Source organism: Sander lucioperca, chromosome 6 (genome assembly GCF_008315115.2).
Source record: "Sander lucioperca isolate FBNREF2018 chromosome 6, SLUC_FBN_1.2, whole genome shotgun sequence".
Classification (NCBI taxonomy): Eukaryota; Metazoa; Chordata; class Actinopteri; order Perciformes; family Percidae; genus Sander; species Sander lucioperca.
Genome location: NC_050178.1, coordinates 26,696,654 through 26,712,745, shown reverse-complemented (window position 1 = coordinate 26,712,745; position 16,092 = coordinate 26,696,654). Strand labels below are relative to the sequence as shown.

General features: G+C 40.6%; 1 protein-coding gene across 4 annotated transcripts in view; it reads right to left on the bottom strand.

Moving 5' to 3' along the window:
- The window catches only part of LOC116055520 (transcription factor SOX-13), a 58,653-nt gene extending 49,574 nt beyond the window's left edge, over positions 1 to 9,079 (bottom strand). For 2 of the 4 annotated variants that reach the window (XM_031307519.2, XM_031307521.2), the window contains exon 1: positions 8,830 to 9,079. In XM_031307519.2, coding sequence (XP_031163379.1) covers positions 8,830 to 8,834 — 5 coding nt within the window. In that variant the 5' untranslated portion in view covers positions 8,835 to 9,079. Of the gene's footprint in view, positions 1 to 3,914; positions 3,939 to 8,736 lie in introns of those variants that run through there. The other 2 variants (XM_031307522.2, XM_036002276.1) reach the window with 2 other exon arrangements.
- Between the last annotated feature and the right edge of the window lie 7,013 nt (positions 9,080 to 16,092).

Sequence of the window (16,092 nt, the reverse complement as noted above, 5' to 3'; positions counted from 1 at the left end):
TAGCTGTGTGTGTGTGTGTGTGTGTGTGTGTGTGTGTGTGTGTGTGTGTGTGTGTGTGTGTGTGTGTGTGTGTGTGTGTGTGTGCGCGTCAGTCATGGGGGGAACTGAGAGGAGAGAGGCGTTATTATGGAACCCACGTAACTTCTAAAGGCAGCAGCTTCAGCGACTTTAGAGTGAAAATGTTCCAGCGTACATTGATGTTAAAATGTATACAGGTTGGCAGGACGGTCTGAAATGTTTGGCACGTTCTTTCTCTGTATGTTTTGTTGGTAAATGTGAGATGTTCGAGTCACACACGTCTTGTCTTCAGAAACAAGGAAATGAATTTGGCAACGTACGCGTTACGTCAACCCGTTCTCACTCCCACTTGGTCAGTGGCTCTCAGAGTCACATAATGACGTAAAGTCTGGCACGGGGGACTGCTGGGATTGGTTTAAGTCGCGGGAAACTCCGGTTATTGGTCAAATTTGTGGTAAAGTTGCGGGGATTGGTCAAAATTGCGAGTCACACCGAATTCACGGTGATTGGTTGAATTCGCATGAATTGTTGCGATCGAGACATCGCGAATTCCTGGAGGGACTGATTATAGGCTGTGTATCTGTGTTCCTACATTACCTGGGTCCCATAACAGAGATGTGACCAAAAGATGTATCCTGGGTAAGGGCATAACTTTGGGTGGGTTGTGATTTCCACTTTGGGGCAAAATATAATTTTTTTTGGGTCAAATACTTCCATCCTCCCTGTGAATTACGCCTATGATCCTGTGATTAATTCAAAAGAGACCATTATATTGTTAAATGCAATTATTTCTGAAACAATTAATTGTTCAGCGAAATTTGGAATTGTTACAGCTCTAATATCAAAGCTGTCAACACATCCGGGACCGTACTTCCGCCCTTCACAATAAAATGGCATGCTTCAACAACTTGAAACTATGCAGTAAAAGCGTCTTAGTTTCCATTTTGAATGCAACGTTACACCACCACCTGAGCGTTACCAAAGCGTTCTTACTGCTTTCTCTCATCAGTGTCACTTTACTATGCTAATTATGTGAATGCTCATGCACACACGTAGATTCTTAGATGTGTATAAATTAATTTAATTTGCACTTTGGTGGCGATCGCCCAGGAAAAGCACCATGAATAGACCGGGAACTGCGTCAAACCGGATGTGTCTGTCAGTTTGTGATACCGCGAACGGCAGGGGCGTCGGACTGGGGGGGGGGGAAAGGCGACTGAGTACCCAGGGCCCTCATGTGAAGAGGGGCCAAAAAGATGCCAGAATGAATAGCTGTGGATGTGGGGAGGGGCCTTCCTACAGGGCCCAGAAATTTGTGCTACGCCCCTGGCGAACGGTGTCCAAACACAGACACAGAGCTAATAATAATAATAATAATAATAATAATAATAATAATAATAACACCAAGACACATGAAAAAGCATTGAGGAAAAATCCTTATCTGGCTGCAGAGGAACAACAGTGGGACAGAGGGAGTATAATAACACAAGTTTAGGGTTTGTGACTTTGTATATGCTCGTATATAGCCCTGCATGACTTCACCACTGCCACAAAATCTACCATCAATCTTTTTTAGTTTTTTTTGACACAATGAGATATAGGCCTACCATACATCATGCATTTTCTGTTTGTTTCCCCGTTGATTGTATAGGTTTTAACAGGCATTATTTAAATTGAGATCTTGAGTATGGCGGAGGATACATGATGGGGACCGAGATCTCACTGTCGGTCACTGCACAGGACGTAAAAGTGAGCGCATGATTTTCAAGAAGTTATCATGCAGATGTGGTGAGCAGGAGATAAAAATGCAGAAAAACTGCTGCTACATTGTCTGTCAGAAACATGTTTTACTTTTTTCTAGAGATGTTCCAATACCATTTTTTCCTTCCTGATAACGATTCATATACCTAAACTTGCGTAGCGGCTGATACCAAGTACCGATCTGATACCAGTGCATTAAAAAAATATAATTTTGTATTAATTTACTAACTTAGTAGCGGTGTACTACTAACCCTGTATAAATGTGAAACGATTGCTATCGTAGTACGGCCAGGCTCGGGTTAAACCCTTTGTAAAACATTAAAAGAGAATGATAGCTATAGAACTTTCTTTCATCATCTAGTTTTACAGTCAGTCATAAGTGAGCTAAAAGTTTGTTTTTTTTCGGAGCTAAATTGCGGTATCGGATCGGTGCATAGACTCACATACTCGCTGATACTGATACCAACATTTTAGCCAGTATCGGAGGCTTTTCCCATACTTGTATCGGTATTGGAACAACGCTACCTTTTTCCATTTATTAGGGACTAAAAGATATCAAATGCCTAAAAGCACCAATAATTAAAAGTCATATTATAGCAGACCTGTTTTTTATGTCGCACATACACCACAAATGTTAGTCAAACAAGCAACCAACTTATACAAAGCGGGCACAGAATGGCCTACTGTCGCTTTAGATGTCAGTGATTTTTTATGAAAATGCAAATCATGCCACTGGACTGCTGTCGAAACAAACGGTCTCTGGTCATTTGCAAATGCACCACATGTGTGTGTGTGCGCACACACACACACACACACACACACAGGTGTAGAGTCGGGGTCTTGTGTTTAAAAAAATAATCAACTTAAGGTTTCACATGAGAACAGAGCGGCGTTGTTTGAGCCCAGGGAAAAGTCATGTAAATGAACCAGGAAACTGGTATGTTTTTATTTGTGCATGCAGGACTCATGTATCAATAGCGTGTTTGTGAATGTTCATTATCAGCACAGAAATAAACAAATCGTCTAGAAAAAGGGATCTTCAGTGATGAACAAAAACCATCTGTTTGTGCGCTCCTCTCTGATGGCAATGCAAATCTGATGGTTAACGCTGCAAAAGTCATAAAAGAAGCTGAAATATATTAAAAAGGCAAGCAGAGAGAGCTTCTAGGCTTTTTTGTCATTGTGGTAGTGTAAAATGTCAAATTCTTTAATATGTCTCCATCTAACTTTTTCCATTAAAGCTCTATATGAGCAACACAAAATCCTCTCATGAGATTATGTATTCTTTTTTTCTCTTGAAAGGCTCTTTAAAATTAAGAGGCAGATTCTAGTCACATATAAACTTGCTCATTCATGTCTTGTGCACTTAACAATAGGGGGCCGTTATGTGACGAGCATAATGGGAAGTTATAGACAAACATCAGTATTTAAAAAAACACCACATACCTCCCAACAAAAGCTTCCCATTCAACTCTATATTTAATGAAACACACCTTAGTCCTGTAGGAGCTTGTATTTTGACATTGCGTGCTGAATGAACACACGTGCATTTAACACAGGCGTGCACATGCACAGGAAAAAGTTCAGAAAACTGTTTGTGCTGTTTCTTTTCGGTTTTTCTTCTTGGGGATTAGAAAGTGTTCAAAAGTGGCATGAGAAATGCAGGGTAGCGTTCAAAAATGCTTCCGTTCTTTCTCCTTCAAAACTGATTTACAGCTGTTGATAAATAGCCTGCCGTGGTTGAAAGCGCGAGCATTATAAGCACAGTATTGTTAGCTTATGACAGCATTCATGGACGAGTGAGTGCACATCTAAAAGCACACCTGGCAGAACATAAATGCACTTTGCAACGGTATGTGCAGGACAGAATGAGATCTTCCAAATATCATTCAAAATCCCTGTTTAATCTTCAGCTTTACAGAATAGAAACCTAAGCATGTGAATACTGCATTACTGCTGTCACACACACACACACACACACACACACACTATCAGATGATTCAACAGTGCATCTGCCTCAGAAACAAACCCATGAAAGAAGGTATTTAACCTTGCTAGCAGAAGCAAACACATTCCACTCATATTATTGAAGTTTGTTAAAGAGTTTGCTGCTGCACGTGAAGCAGGAATCTTACCTTGAAGGTGTGTGTAGATGCTTGCAGGGATATGTGTGCAGCTGCTGATGTCTCTAGGTGTCTCTGAAAGTGGCCCACAACCAGTATAAGACTTTACTTTAACACCCGCCCAGCGTGAGCCACAGTGTGTGTGTGTGTGTGTGTGTGTGCTTTCATACAGTCATCTTTTTTTTCTTCCTCTGTGAAGGCAACAGGTGGAAAGTGTCTTTAAAAAGTCCCAGAAGGAGACGTTAAGATGAGGCAACAGGAATGAAAGAAGCTTTCCACCTCTGATTCCTTCACACGTTTAACATCTCCACTTATTATTACTGCTCTCTCTCTCTCTCTCGTTAGCCTCAAAGATAAAACAGAAAAGAAAAATGAAGACGAGGTGCATCTACTTAAAGGGTGACCAAGAAGCTCTCACATCAGTCAGTTTCTAGAAAAAAAGAAACCATTCTTAGCGTTACACTAAATGGTTGGATTTTGTCTTTGTGATAAGGATGTAAAGAATCATTAAAGACTACATGTTTGGGGTCATATTGGCTTAATGTGAGGAGAGCAGGTACAATTACCCTGAATATGAATCTATTCATCCACTTTTTAAGTCACAGATTAGAAGAGAAACACCTTTACCACCTTTGCCTGAATAGAAGCCTGTTTTTAGACTATTAATTCATAACTGACACCACAATAAGTTGTATCAAACTAACACCACACCTCCACAGCATCTCGAAGCAAACCAGCGTCAAACCTTAAAGTACAGCAGCAACAGCCAACTATACTTCAATAATTCACTACTAAGTCATTTATTTTGACAGCAACAATGTGTAGAAGGATAACATGAGATATATATATATATATATATATATATATATATATATATATATATATATATATATATATATATATATATATATATATATAACATACTTTATATTAAAAGAAAATTGTTGCCTGTCAGCGTGTTTATCAGTCAGTCAGTCAGTCAGTCAGTCAGTCAGTCAGCTGAGTCTTTCAATGTTCACAGTTCTTGTGATTCTCCCAAAGGAGAAAATGCAGCCAGAGGGTTTTATTTAAAGAGATCATAAGGCTTCCCCAAACCCAGCATTGTTCTGTGTGATTGGCTTGGCCTCACACTGTGCTAAAGGAGAGGTTGAGGAGCACACACACACGCACACACACACACACACACACCATTATTCTCCCATTGTGGTGTTTCTCTGTGGACTCCTGGTTCAATAGGATTCAGAGAACAATGTCGAGAGGATATAGGAGGTCAGGTGGAGAGAGGGGAAAAAACCTTTGTCTGCTCTGCTGCCCTTATGGAGACATCTGATGTATAGGAAATGGTACACACACACACACACACACACACACACACACACTCTCACTTTAACACTCACATGAACACATCATTTAGAACGCAATGTAAAAAATTCAAAAGTCTAATATAATTATGAAAAATGTTAAAAAATAATGCATGGCTAGGTAATTATTATTAGGTCCATTATGTTCTACATCAGAACGCTGTGGAGGGGGTTATAGCCATTATACCGAGGCTGGAGAAGCTCTAGGAAAACCTCCTCATTCATCCCTTAAAACCCATGGCTGGGTTGGTCATTATATTGTTGTACTGATATTGATATTGGGGAGTTTGAGAAAACCAATAACGATATATCGGCCGATAGAATATTTGTTTTACATTAACACTTAACATAAACAAACAATCTTGATATGGATCCTTTACATTTCTTTTTTAAATTGGGACCAGGACACATACAAATCAGAACATTGTACAGTGTAAACATACAAGCGATACCAATATATATATATATATATATATATATATATATATATATATATATATATATATATATATCTGCAGTGAGCTGATATCAGCCGATAAATGGGCCTGGTCGATTTATTGGTCTAGCTCTAATTAGCATCACTTTGGAGTTACAACGCTAACTGTCCAATTTTCCTAAAAACTAAACACCTGGAGATCTTTGACAAAGCCAGAAGGTTGTTGAAGGGCCCAGACACATGCTGCGTTTTTATGCACTCAGATCTATTGTTGTCAATGATGACAATGCGCGGGCAGGTCACAAGCGTTCCCAAGCGCTTGCGCCCTGAGATAAAAAAAAAGTTCAACTTTTGGAATTCAGCATCGCACGTGACGAGGACCAACCAACCAAGCAGATATCTTTCCTTTCGTCCGTAAACATCACATTGCAGGGCTACCCAGAGCTTTACGATCTGTCCCATGAACAATATTTTAATATACACATAAAAAAATCAACGCCTGGATGAAGATCAGTTCTGAACTCAGGATTTCTATCTATGCTAGTTTATGTTAAGATGGAGATGTTAGATGCCAATGATACAGTTAGCTTGTTACGATGGCTAAGCAACGTCTCCGCACCCTTAAAGGTTGGCACAAGAGCAGGCACCCGACGCCCGTCCTGGGATTTTCCAGGTGATAAAGACGCGGCCGGTGTATCCTAACAACATACCTACAGTTCTAATCCTCAAAGACTCTCCTAATTCCCAGTAGCAGAAATGACATACGTCAGTGTTCAAGCAAAACTGACAAATTCTTTTATACTAAAATTATATAATTTTGGAAAGAAACAATGATATATATTAAATATTACAGATTTTTTTAAACTTTGGTTCATGTCATACAAATTGAGAGAGGAAATACGTTATTGTTTCATACCATGTATGTGTTTGTATTAGGGAAAAGATGCACTAATTGGGAAATGTTTTTTATCAAGCAGTGGATGGAATATTTGTCTCTTTCAGATGAAGGAAGAGGTTAGAAAAGTGGTTGAGGAGTTGATAACCTTCAGAACAGCAGTACGTGTTATTGAACAACCTTCTGGGTTTGCAGAGATCGCTGGATATTTATTTTTTAGGAATATTAGATGCACAGTTCTGGGACTTGAATGTAATGGTGACACGTGAAAGGGAAACAAACTGGGACAAACTTAGTTAGTGAGTTTACTGGTAAAGAAGCATGGAGCACCAGTACTGATGCCATGATTACCTGGAGCTTAATAAAAAACACTAGATTTAAAATGGAGGTTAAACAGTTGACTAGTGTGAGGGGCCCTGATGTACGATTTTAACAGACACCTGCCGGCCAAACATGGCTACGATGTAAGACATGATGGCACTCAACCTGAGCGACAGACAGACGGAGAGAGAAAGAGGGAGCGCCTGCGTCACCTTTCGTCCTACATGAACCCATTCACATGAGAAGACCAAGCTCCAAAAGAGAGAGAAGGGGGGGGTGGAGGTGAAGGGTGAAACGCCAAACCACTCCTTTAGACTATCCTACGTGTGTGTGTGTGTGTGTGTGTGTGTGTGTGTGTCAGAATGAGAGAGAGAGAGAGAGAGAGAGAGAGAGAGAGAGAGAGAGAGAGAGAGAGAGAGAGAAAGCAGGTATATTTACTTTGCAACTGCTCCATCTTGTTCTCACTGTGGAGATCAAAGAGCATTATGGGAGCGTGTGCATGCAGGTTGCAGGATATACAGAGATGCAGCATTACTGTCCTTCTAACATGGCCCGAAAAAAAAGAGAAGAAAAGAAAGAAAGACAGAAAAGGAAAGGAAATAAAGAAAGGAAAGGAAAAGAAAGGAAAAGGAGGTGGCAGCAGTAGGGGGTGTGAAGATGGGAGCGAAGAGCGAATGAGGAAAGAAAGAAGATTGACAGAAAGAAAGGTCAGGGACTCCCCACTGACGGACAGCTTTGTATGCATCCAGCCACTGTAAAGACAAGCACACACACATACACACACTTGCACAAATCTACAACTTCACTCTTGAGTACCACCCCCACTATCTGCGCTCAGACCGAGACGTCACCTCCAGACCTGCTGTCTGTCCGTCCACACGTCACACTGGTGCTATCCTAAACTGTTTTGTACCAAGACAGCCTCACTATTGATCGACATTAGACCACAGACCGTTATCAGACCATATTCTAACCCGTCACATGCCCAGGCTTTCAAAGGACCCTTGTGTGGGGGCCCCCAGGCACCACGGACCTACAATGCTCCCATGCATTCTAATACTGTATGTAGACTAGGACTATTTTGTACAGCAGACATCATTTCATCCCGAGCCTTATGTAAACTACATTCTAAACTTACAGACAACTGACAGGATGATATTTGAGTGCTCCGTTGATGTTGTTTTGTTTTTAAATTTGACCACTAAGACAACTTTACATTACTCTAAAACTTGCCAAAGTTCTAATTCTTCCATTGCACTCCTAAACTTTGGTGAATCAGCTGAAGTGAACAAAAAAAGAGGGTGTTGACGCCTGTACCTATTCTTGGTGAACTTGTTATCTGCTCATTTGCATCTGTCTACAGAACTGACATCATCATCATCATCATCATCATCATCATCATCATCATCATCTCCCCCTACTCGATCATTGCGTACTGCTGCCAGTCGTCAGCTTCTCTTTTGTGGCACATTCAGAGAGGGAAAACAATTTTAAAAAATGTCACAAGAGACAGTGAAAGAGTGGAGCTGCTGGTGGAGGGAACAAAATCTTAGAATAAACTGGATGTGTTCGAATTATTAGAGGAGGGCAGAAATTGAAGTTTTGGGGGAACAATATCACAGATCCACACCTGACATTTGTGAGACGTTTGGAAGTTTTGAAAGCGAAATGTTGCGTGGCACTAAGACCTCCAGTGAGTTGTAGAGCCTCATTTCTGCAGAGGATCCTCGCATCTAAAGGATTAGTTCATGACAAAGCTTAGTTTCTCCGTAGTTCTTTACATGTTCAGCGCGTTGATATGTGATCAAAGCCTTCACTCACCAGTCCCGGTGCGCCCTGAGCTCTCCACGCGAACACACACAAAAAAAACAACTTCCGTCCTCCTCCTCTTCCTCTCCCGCTTTAATTCCTCACCGCATGAAAAGCACGGTGGTTTTGGGACAGAGGTGGTTCGGTACGTGTGTTGACTTCTCTGCTCCCGGTCCTTCAGAGTGGAGAGAGCCGGCCGGTCAGCGGGGGATGTTGGTAAGATGACGGCGGGGAGTACAGAGAGAGAGAGAGAGAGAGAGGCGCGGAATACTGCTGCGATGCGTAAATGTTTTGGAGACGGAGAGCGCAGCCTGCTCACTCACTCCCAGGGACTTGGGATCTATCTAGTGCTCTGGTTTCCAAACACTCGGCGTCCACACAGCGCCCTGCCGCTCACCTCCCACTTAAAGGGAGAGGGACTGATTTCCAGGTGACAGTGGTGGGGGACAGGGAGGGAAAATAAACCACAACGACTAGCTGTCACATGTACACACACATCGATTAGTCGCTATTGATGGGTTAGTCGCCATGACTTGACTGCCTCTCCTCCTCATTTATATCCATATCAACTATTTCTGTACACACATTTACTTTAGTTGAGTTCAGTTCACTGTGCTACCAACATGGATACTGTTATACAACTTTCTAACAATAGGGCTTATTTCCATTACCCACTAATCTATCAATTCATTTTTTTGAATGAATGGATTAGTTGTTCAGTTTATAAATTACCACAATCACAAGTTCCCAGTACTCTAGGTGACGTCTTAAAATGTCTTAGGGACTGTACGGAAATTATTAGTGGGGGTCATATTTAAATTTGAGCTCAGCCTTCCCTTGTGAGATGTATAATATGAAGAAGAAATGAAAAGAGTTGCACGTTCTGTTCTTTCATGGTTAACCTTGTTTTAAATCACTTTGCACGTGAGCATACCCTAACTGTATGTGTAAAACTAAAGCGTTTAGCTCTTGTTTATCATCTTCTAAAATACTTTAAGCTTTTCTTCTCAGTTGTAACAACTCTGTTATATTATTTGAAGATATTGGTGGAAGGGTTTTGCTGTTTTTTTCATAAGTCAAGTGTGAGGTCCAATGAAAATATGACCAAAGTTGGGAAGGGTCTTATATAAAAGAAAAAGAAAAAAAGAACAAAGTTCAGCCACCCTCCCCAGTAACTTTCACACAGTCCCTTATTTTGTCTCACCAACAGCCCCAAACCCCAAAATATTCAGTCAACAACAATATTACAGAGAAAAGCAGCATTACTTGATAAATGCCATAAATGATTAAAAGATCATCAAAATAGGTCTAAATAGTGTGTTGATCAACTAATGGATTAATCAGCTATTCATTTCATCTCATGTAACTAATTGACCTCTTAATGCTTCTATCAAATGATCATAGTATTCTCTGCAGGCAGAGATCTATCGCCACTCAAATACTGGAGAGATGAATTTGAAATGAATTTAATTTGTGCTGCGGTAAAGCAACAAAATAAATGGCATTTCACAAACTCAACAGCAATGTCTCCCTAAAGGAGTGACTCACCAAGGAGCTGGTCTTTCTTCATCTCATCCGATCGCTCCAAACGCCAAAAATGACGTGAATGTTCCCCCTTAAAAAAAGAAAAAATCATTTGAGAGAAAAGTTGTATCAAGCATAATCAGGTTTTTTTTCTCCATAAAAGGCAAGATGCTTTTTTTTCAAATATCATTTAATGCATCTTCCATTTCACTTTCACCGTATTGATGTTGCAGCAACACTCTGTGACAAATTGTCCAAAACATGGGTAGAGACAACTTCTTTGTGTAATATTCAATCTCTTCATTCCTTTTACCCTTTAATTTCCCACAAATATAGGTGAAACCCTTTTAAACAGTAAGACAGCAAGTACACTGAATTCTCTGGATGGATTCTGCATGGGCTTCAGATGCTTACACTGAATGACACATTTAAACCCCAATTCATGTTTTTTTATGGCTGCACCAAATGAAAATATTATGGAAATATACGTCTTTTAGATTTCTTTAAAAATAGGATTTTTGGAACATTTCATTATTGAATTCTACAGTTTGAAATGGCCGTTTCTAAACTTCAGGCTGTGTCCACACCAATCTGGATACATTAGAAAATGTGGATTGAATTATGTTTTCTGTCCACAGTGTTTACAGAGCGTTTTTATAAGTTTGCCATTTATGCCAAAATACTACAAAAACACTTAAAGAGCCCAAGAAATTGTCCTTGTTCATCAGTGTCTTGGACTTTCTGTGGAACAAGTTATTATACAAGGGATTTTATCTTGGGTGTTAAAGTAATGGCACACAAAAGTCATTGTTGGGTTCGTACCCCGGTTTAGGAGTCATGGTCTGTGGAAAAAAAACAAATCCATAAGGATACGTTACTTTCCATTTATTTATTTTGCGAGTGGCAAAGACACACAAAGTCATCTTGCTGGGGAGTGACGTAACATTTGGTATAATGTTACTATTTTCATTATAAAAATAAGGAACATTTCAAACTGTATTACACTAAACATACACATTCCCAAAAGGCAACAGGTCAAAATAGGCTATAAAACTCTTCTCTTATGCTATGAAAATACCACAATATATAGAATAATTAAAAAACGTGCATTAGGAGGAGTGTTTCATTCAGTTCCCCTCAGCTATAAACAAACATTCAAAGCACCCAAACATTTACCCATCTGGGTGGTGCCGTCAGTGTGCGTTAGCATGTTGGATGTGTATCCATTTATATACCCTCCATCCAGGGTGCGATTTGCCTGGGGGGGGGGTGCCTAAGATTTCCCCCTTTCTTCATATCTACATGTCCCTGCCTCTGCTGAATTATTTTTATCCCCGGTGGAGAAAAAATGCATCCGCCCCTCAAAGTGATCAATGCTACTTCACCAATAGACCATATATTATATACCTAAAATAGAAGTATTTTAAACTCAGTAAAGCGCTGTAACGTTTATCTACAGAGCTCCGGGACGCCGGCTACCAGCAGCAGTTGTTTAGCCGCCACCAGGTGACTGTGAGCGGCTACAGACACTACCAGATGACCGTGAATTCGGTGCGACGCGCAATTTTGACCAATCAACGCAACTTTTACGCAAATTTGACCAATAACTTGAAGTTTCCTGCGACTTCAACCAATCCCAGCAGTCCCTCGTGCCAGACTTTACGTCAGTATGTGACTCTGAGAGCCACTGACCAAGCGGGAGTGAGAACGGCCACGGGTTGATCATTTCCTAGTTTCTGATGAAGACGAGACGTGTGTGACTCGAACATCTCACATTTACCAACAAAACGTACAGCGAAAGAACGTGCCAAACATTTCAGACTGTCCTGCCAACCTGTATACATTTTAACATCAATGTACGCTGGAACATTTTCACTCTAAAGTCGCTGAAGCTGCTGCTGTTTCAATCCTGTCGGCTCTCTGCAGTGGGCGGGGCTGCTCAGTTCCCCCCACGACTGACGCGCACACACACACACACACACACACACACACACACAATCACACACGGTGGATGCAGGAAAAACCGGAGATGAGACGACACAATTACCTAAATTGAGGACAGCTGCGTTCGTTATTGTAAGTGCAATACTTACAAGTACTTTATCAAACCGTATGAATGTGTGTCCCAGGCCAGGTTAGGAAATTAACTAATAATGTAAAGATCAACAAGCCACTGACACATATGTTCATATTTGATTCATCCAATAAATTATTTTGTGTCTTAAATCCACCAGCCATTTTCATATTATACCAACATTTACAGCATCCTGAGCCTTTTTGATTACTAGGAAATCTCAGCCCAGAGTAATTTTATTCTCCCCAAAACAAGTTTCCTTTTTATTTTTAAAGAACTATACAAAAAAAAAAATCACAACTTTTTTTGCAACTTTCACTGTCTCCCGCAACTTCATTGCAACAAACATACAAAAGACGTCGCAACTTTTATTGCAACTTTTTACAAAAGCTCCTGCGAAATCAGGCATTTTGGGCTGCAACAATCTCAAAAAAAGGCCACGAAATCCTGGAGGGACTGATATGTGCATCAATCTACATACTGTGTAGGCTGTGTGCACTTGACCATGACCAATGACGTTACAGCCCTATTGAAGAGTGTTAATGGCCCATCAGCACTGTGCATCAGTGTTTCTACTGTATATGGTTGACTGTTTGAACCTGCAGGTAAAGTCTTAGGGATAGGTTATGCTATAAAACAAGTTAATACATGTAGTTGTACTTGTACTTCTGTCATCCGACTACTTTGGAAGACAAATGTGTTTATAGCTGTTCCAAACGGCCCCACTCCAAGGTGCAGTGAAAAATCATCAAGAGGGGTGAGATGCAAAAACAATTCAGTATGGGGATAACACATTTTCAGACAGCCGCTCCTGAAAGGCACTCATAGTGTTGCACTCAGTTGTTCACACAAAAAGTCACAGAACTAGTGGTGTGACGAATGAAAAAAGAGAGCTTAAGGGGTAATTTCAAAACTTGCATACTTTCTCACCTCCACACACATGGCCAATTGCGGTGTAAAGTGGGCGTGCATGTCAGATTATTGTTTTTGGAAAATAACAGAAATGCTGCTGATTTTGACGTTGGAAAGGATTGGGGGGGGGGGGGGGGGGTTAGAAGCTGTTTCATTATCTGACCAGCAGTTCTGATGGAGTATACTGGTGCCAGAAGGTCACACACCAAAACAGGAAATGCATCCTTAAATTCACTGGTTATGGCTTTAAACTGAATTTAATGGAAGATGGAGCAAATATCCACAGCCTGCATCTATTGTCTCATTTCCGCTCGACTTGACTCTACTCAATTCGCTTTTGGTACCAAGTCCTTTTCTCTATTTCGTTTTCCACTGCAGATAGTACCCCCCCTCAGTGTAGGCGGGGTCTTAGCTGATTCATCATAGCGATGCTGCGTGCAAATGTACGTCGTAGTCTACAGTTAGTAGTTGCGGGCTGCCATTATTTAAAATCTGGGTTGAGTGAATAATAATATTGCGGTTGCTATTGACGGTAGCTTAGCTATTTAAAAATGGTGGGTTTGTGCAGGATGCACTGTGTGGCGCTAGTGATGGTTCTCTCTGACCAATCAGTGGTCTGCTCTGTTTTAACTCCACCCTTTATCGGCTCAGCTCACTTGGACCAAAGAAAGTGCCAGGTACTACTTTCCACAACTTTTGCTAAAAGAAAACCAAAAGAGAGCGAGTCAAGTTGAGGAGCCGTGCCGTAGCATGCAGTGGAAATGTCACAAAATCTGTGGTGGAATGTAACTAAGTACATTTACTCAAGTACTGTACAAATGTTGAGGTACTTGTACTTTACTTGAGTCTTTTCTTTCCATGCCACTTCCTACTTCTACTCCGCTACATTTCAGAGAGAAATATTGTACTTTTTACTCCACTACATTCACCTGTTACAGCTTTAGTTACTAGTTACTTTACACATTAAGATTTCTGAACACAAAACACCATGTAGTTTATAAATCTGATGTTTATTCTAAAGTAAAGTAGCCAACAATATAACGGCTACAAGTCACGCTGAGAGGATCAGACCATTAAACACACAGCTGGTTGGTCCTTTACACTTTCTACAATGGGAGGGTTTTCTGCATTGAGTACTTTTACTTTTAATACTTTAAGTACATTTTCCTGATGATAGTTGCATACTTTTACTTAAGTAACATTTTCAATGCAGGACTTTTACCTGTAGCAGAGTATTTTACAGTATGGTATTTGTACTTTTACTCAAGTAAAGGATCTGAATACTTCTTCCACCACTGGACATATACACCATGAGGTCACAACTGTTCTCCAGGCAGCTCAACAGCTCAAGTACCCATTTAAATCTCTTCACTTTCCTCCCCCTCTAAGGAAACAACACAGTGGTACATTGTTTATATATATGTATATACTGTGTATATATATATATGAATTGATGGAACATTTTGACAAATGTGGTCAGTTACTCTGCTTGGTTCTGTCTGCTGTAATCAATCACTGGTTTTGTATTTCAGTCTGATCAAACAGTAGTTCTTGGCATTGATGATTAGTCTAGCTGTTATCAAAGGACAAAGGAGTAGAATAGTAATTAAGTCTTTATCATATTTCTTTTCATACATTAACAGTTGGCTCACAACAGAAAAGTACAGTATTGTCAATGACAACAGTTTCTTAACATTGCTGCAAAGTGGAAGTACCGTACTCCCTCTGTGATTGTGAAAAGTTGTCAATCAGTTTCCAAAAAGCTCAGTTTTCAGTTGTGGCAAACGTTGGCTTTGTGATGAAAAGCCAAAACTCTGACTAAAAAATGACTTTTCTTTTAAAAAATGTATCTGCATTGAACCGCATTCTGTACATGAAGCTTGTCTTTTCTGCATCTGTGTGAATAATGCTGGCGGTGAAGGAGACAAAGCTCAAAAACAAGCTGATAGAACGTCACATAAATGGGACTGAAGCAGTGATGACCTCATATCAAGAAAGAAAGAAAGAAAGAAAGAATCGACGAGGTCATGGGAGTGCACACGGTGAGAAGATAAAAGGAGGGGCGGCTCTACGGGGACAGAGAGATAGAGAGAAAGAAAGAGGGACAAAGAGAGGAGAAGAGAGAATGAAAGAGAGGGAGAGAACGAGGTCGAGAGAGCTTGGCTGTGCATTGGGGCAGCTGATGTGCCATTTCTAATCCCTCCTGTTCGTGGCTTTGTGCCGTGGCCCAGCAGGAAGTGGGAGCTGGGCAGACAACAATTAACAAAAGAGCTGTGAAGAATACAATTAGCCATCAATGGCCAACCACGGGCCTTTGTGCCTGTCGCCATGGAGACAGCACAACACCGCTGTACCGAGATTACAAAACCCTTTTCTCTACTTCTCCTTTTATTCTCTCCATCTATCTACCCTTTTCTCTTTTACCCTTTCCCTTTTTTTAGACTTTTCTCTTTTCTTCCGCTTTCAAACAAAATTTTCTCTTCAGTCTTCTCAGTCTTTTTCTCTCAGACACACACACACTTATATGTACTGCTATACATGTGAACACTTGGTTCATGCTTTCTGTGAAGCCACATGATGTGTCTGTGTTGTGATGTCTTGTCTTGTCTTGTCTTGTCTCAGACACAAAATGCAATTAAAATGTCTGTGCAACATGAACAGGGCCCTTACATGACAACAAGATGTGTTTTCAACTCAGACATTGTTTAAATTCACCTACCCTGTTAGCTGTTAGCTGCCGTCTGGGATGAGTGAGTGTTCAGCCAGGCTTCAGTAATAATCATCAAGCCTTCTGTAACGCTGTTACTTTACAAGAAACAGGCATCATTTGGCCCGTTTCCATGTAGTTCATAGTCACT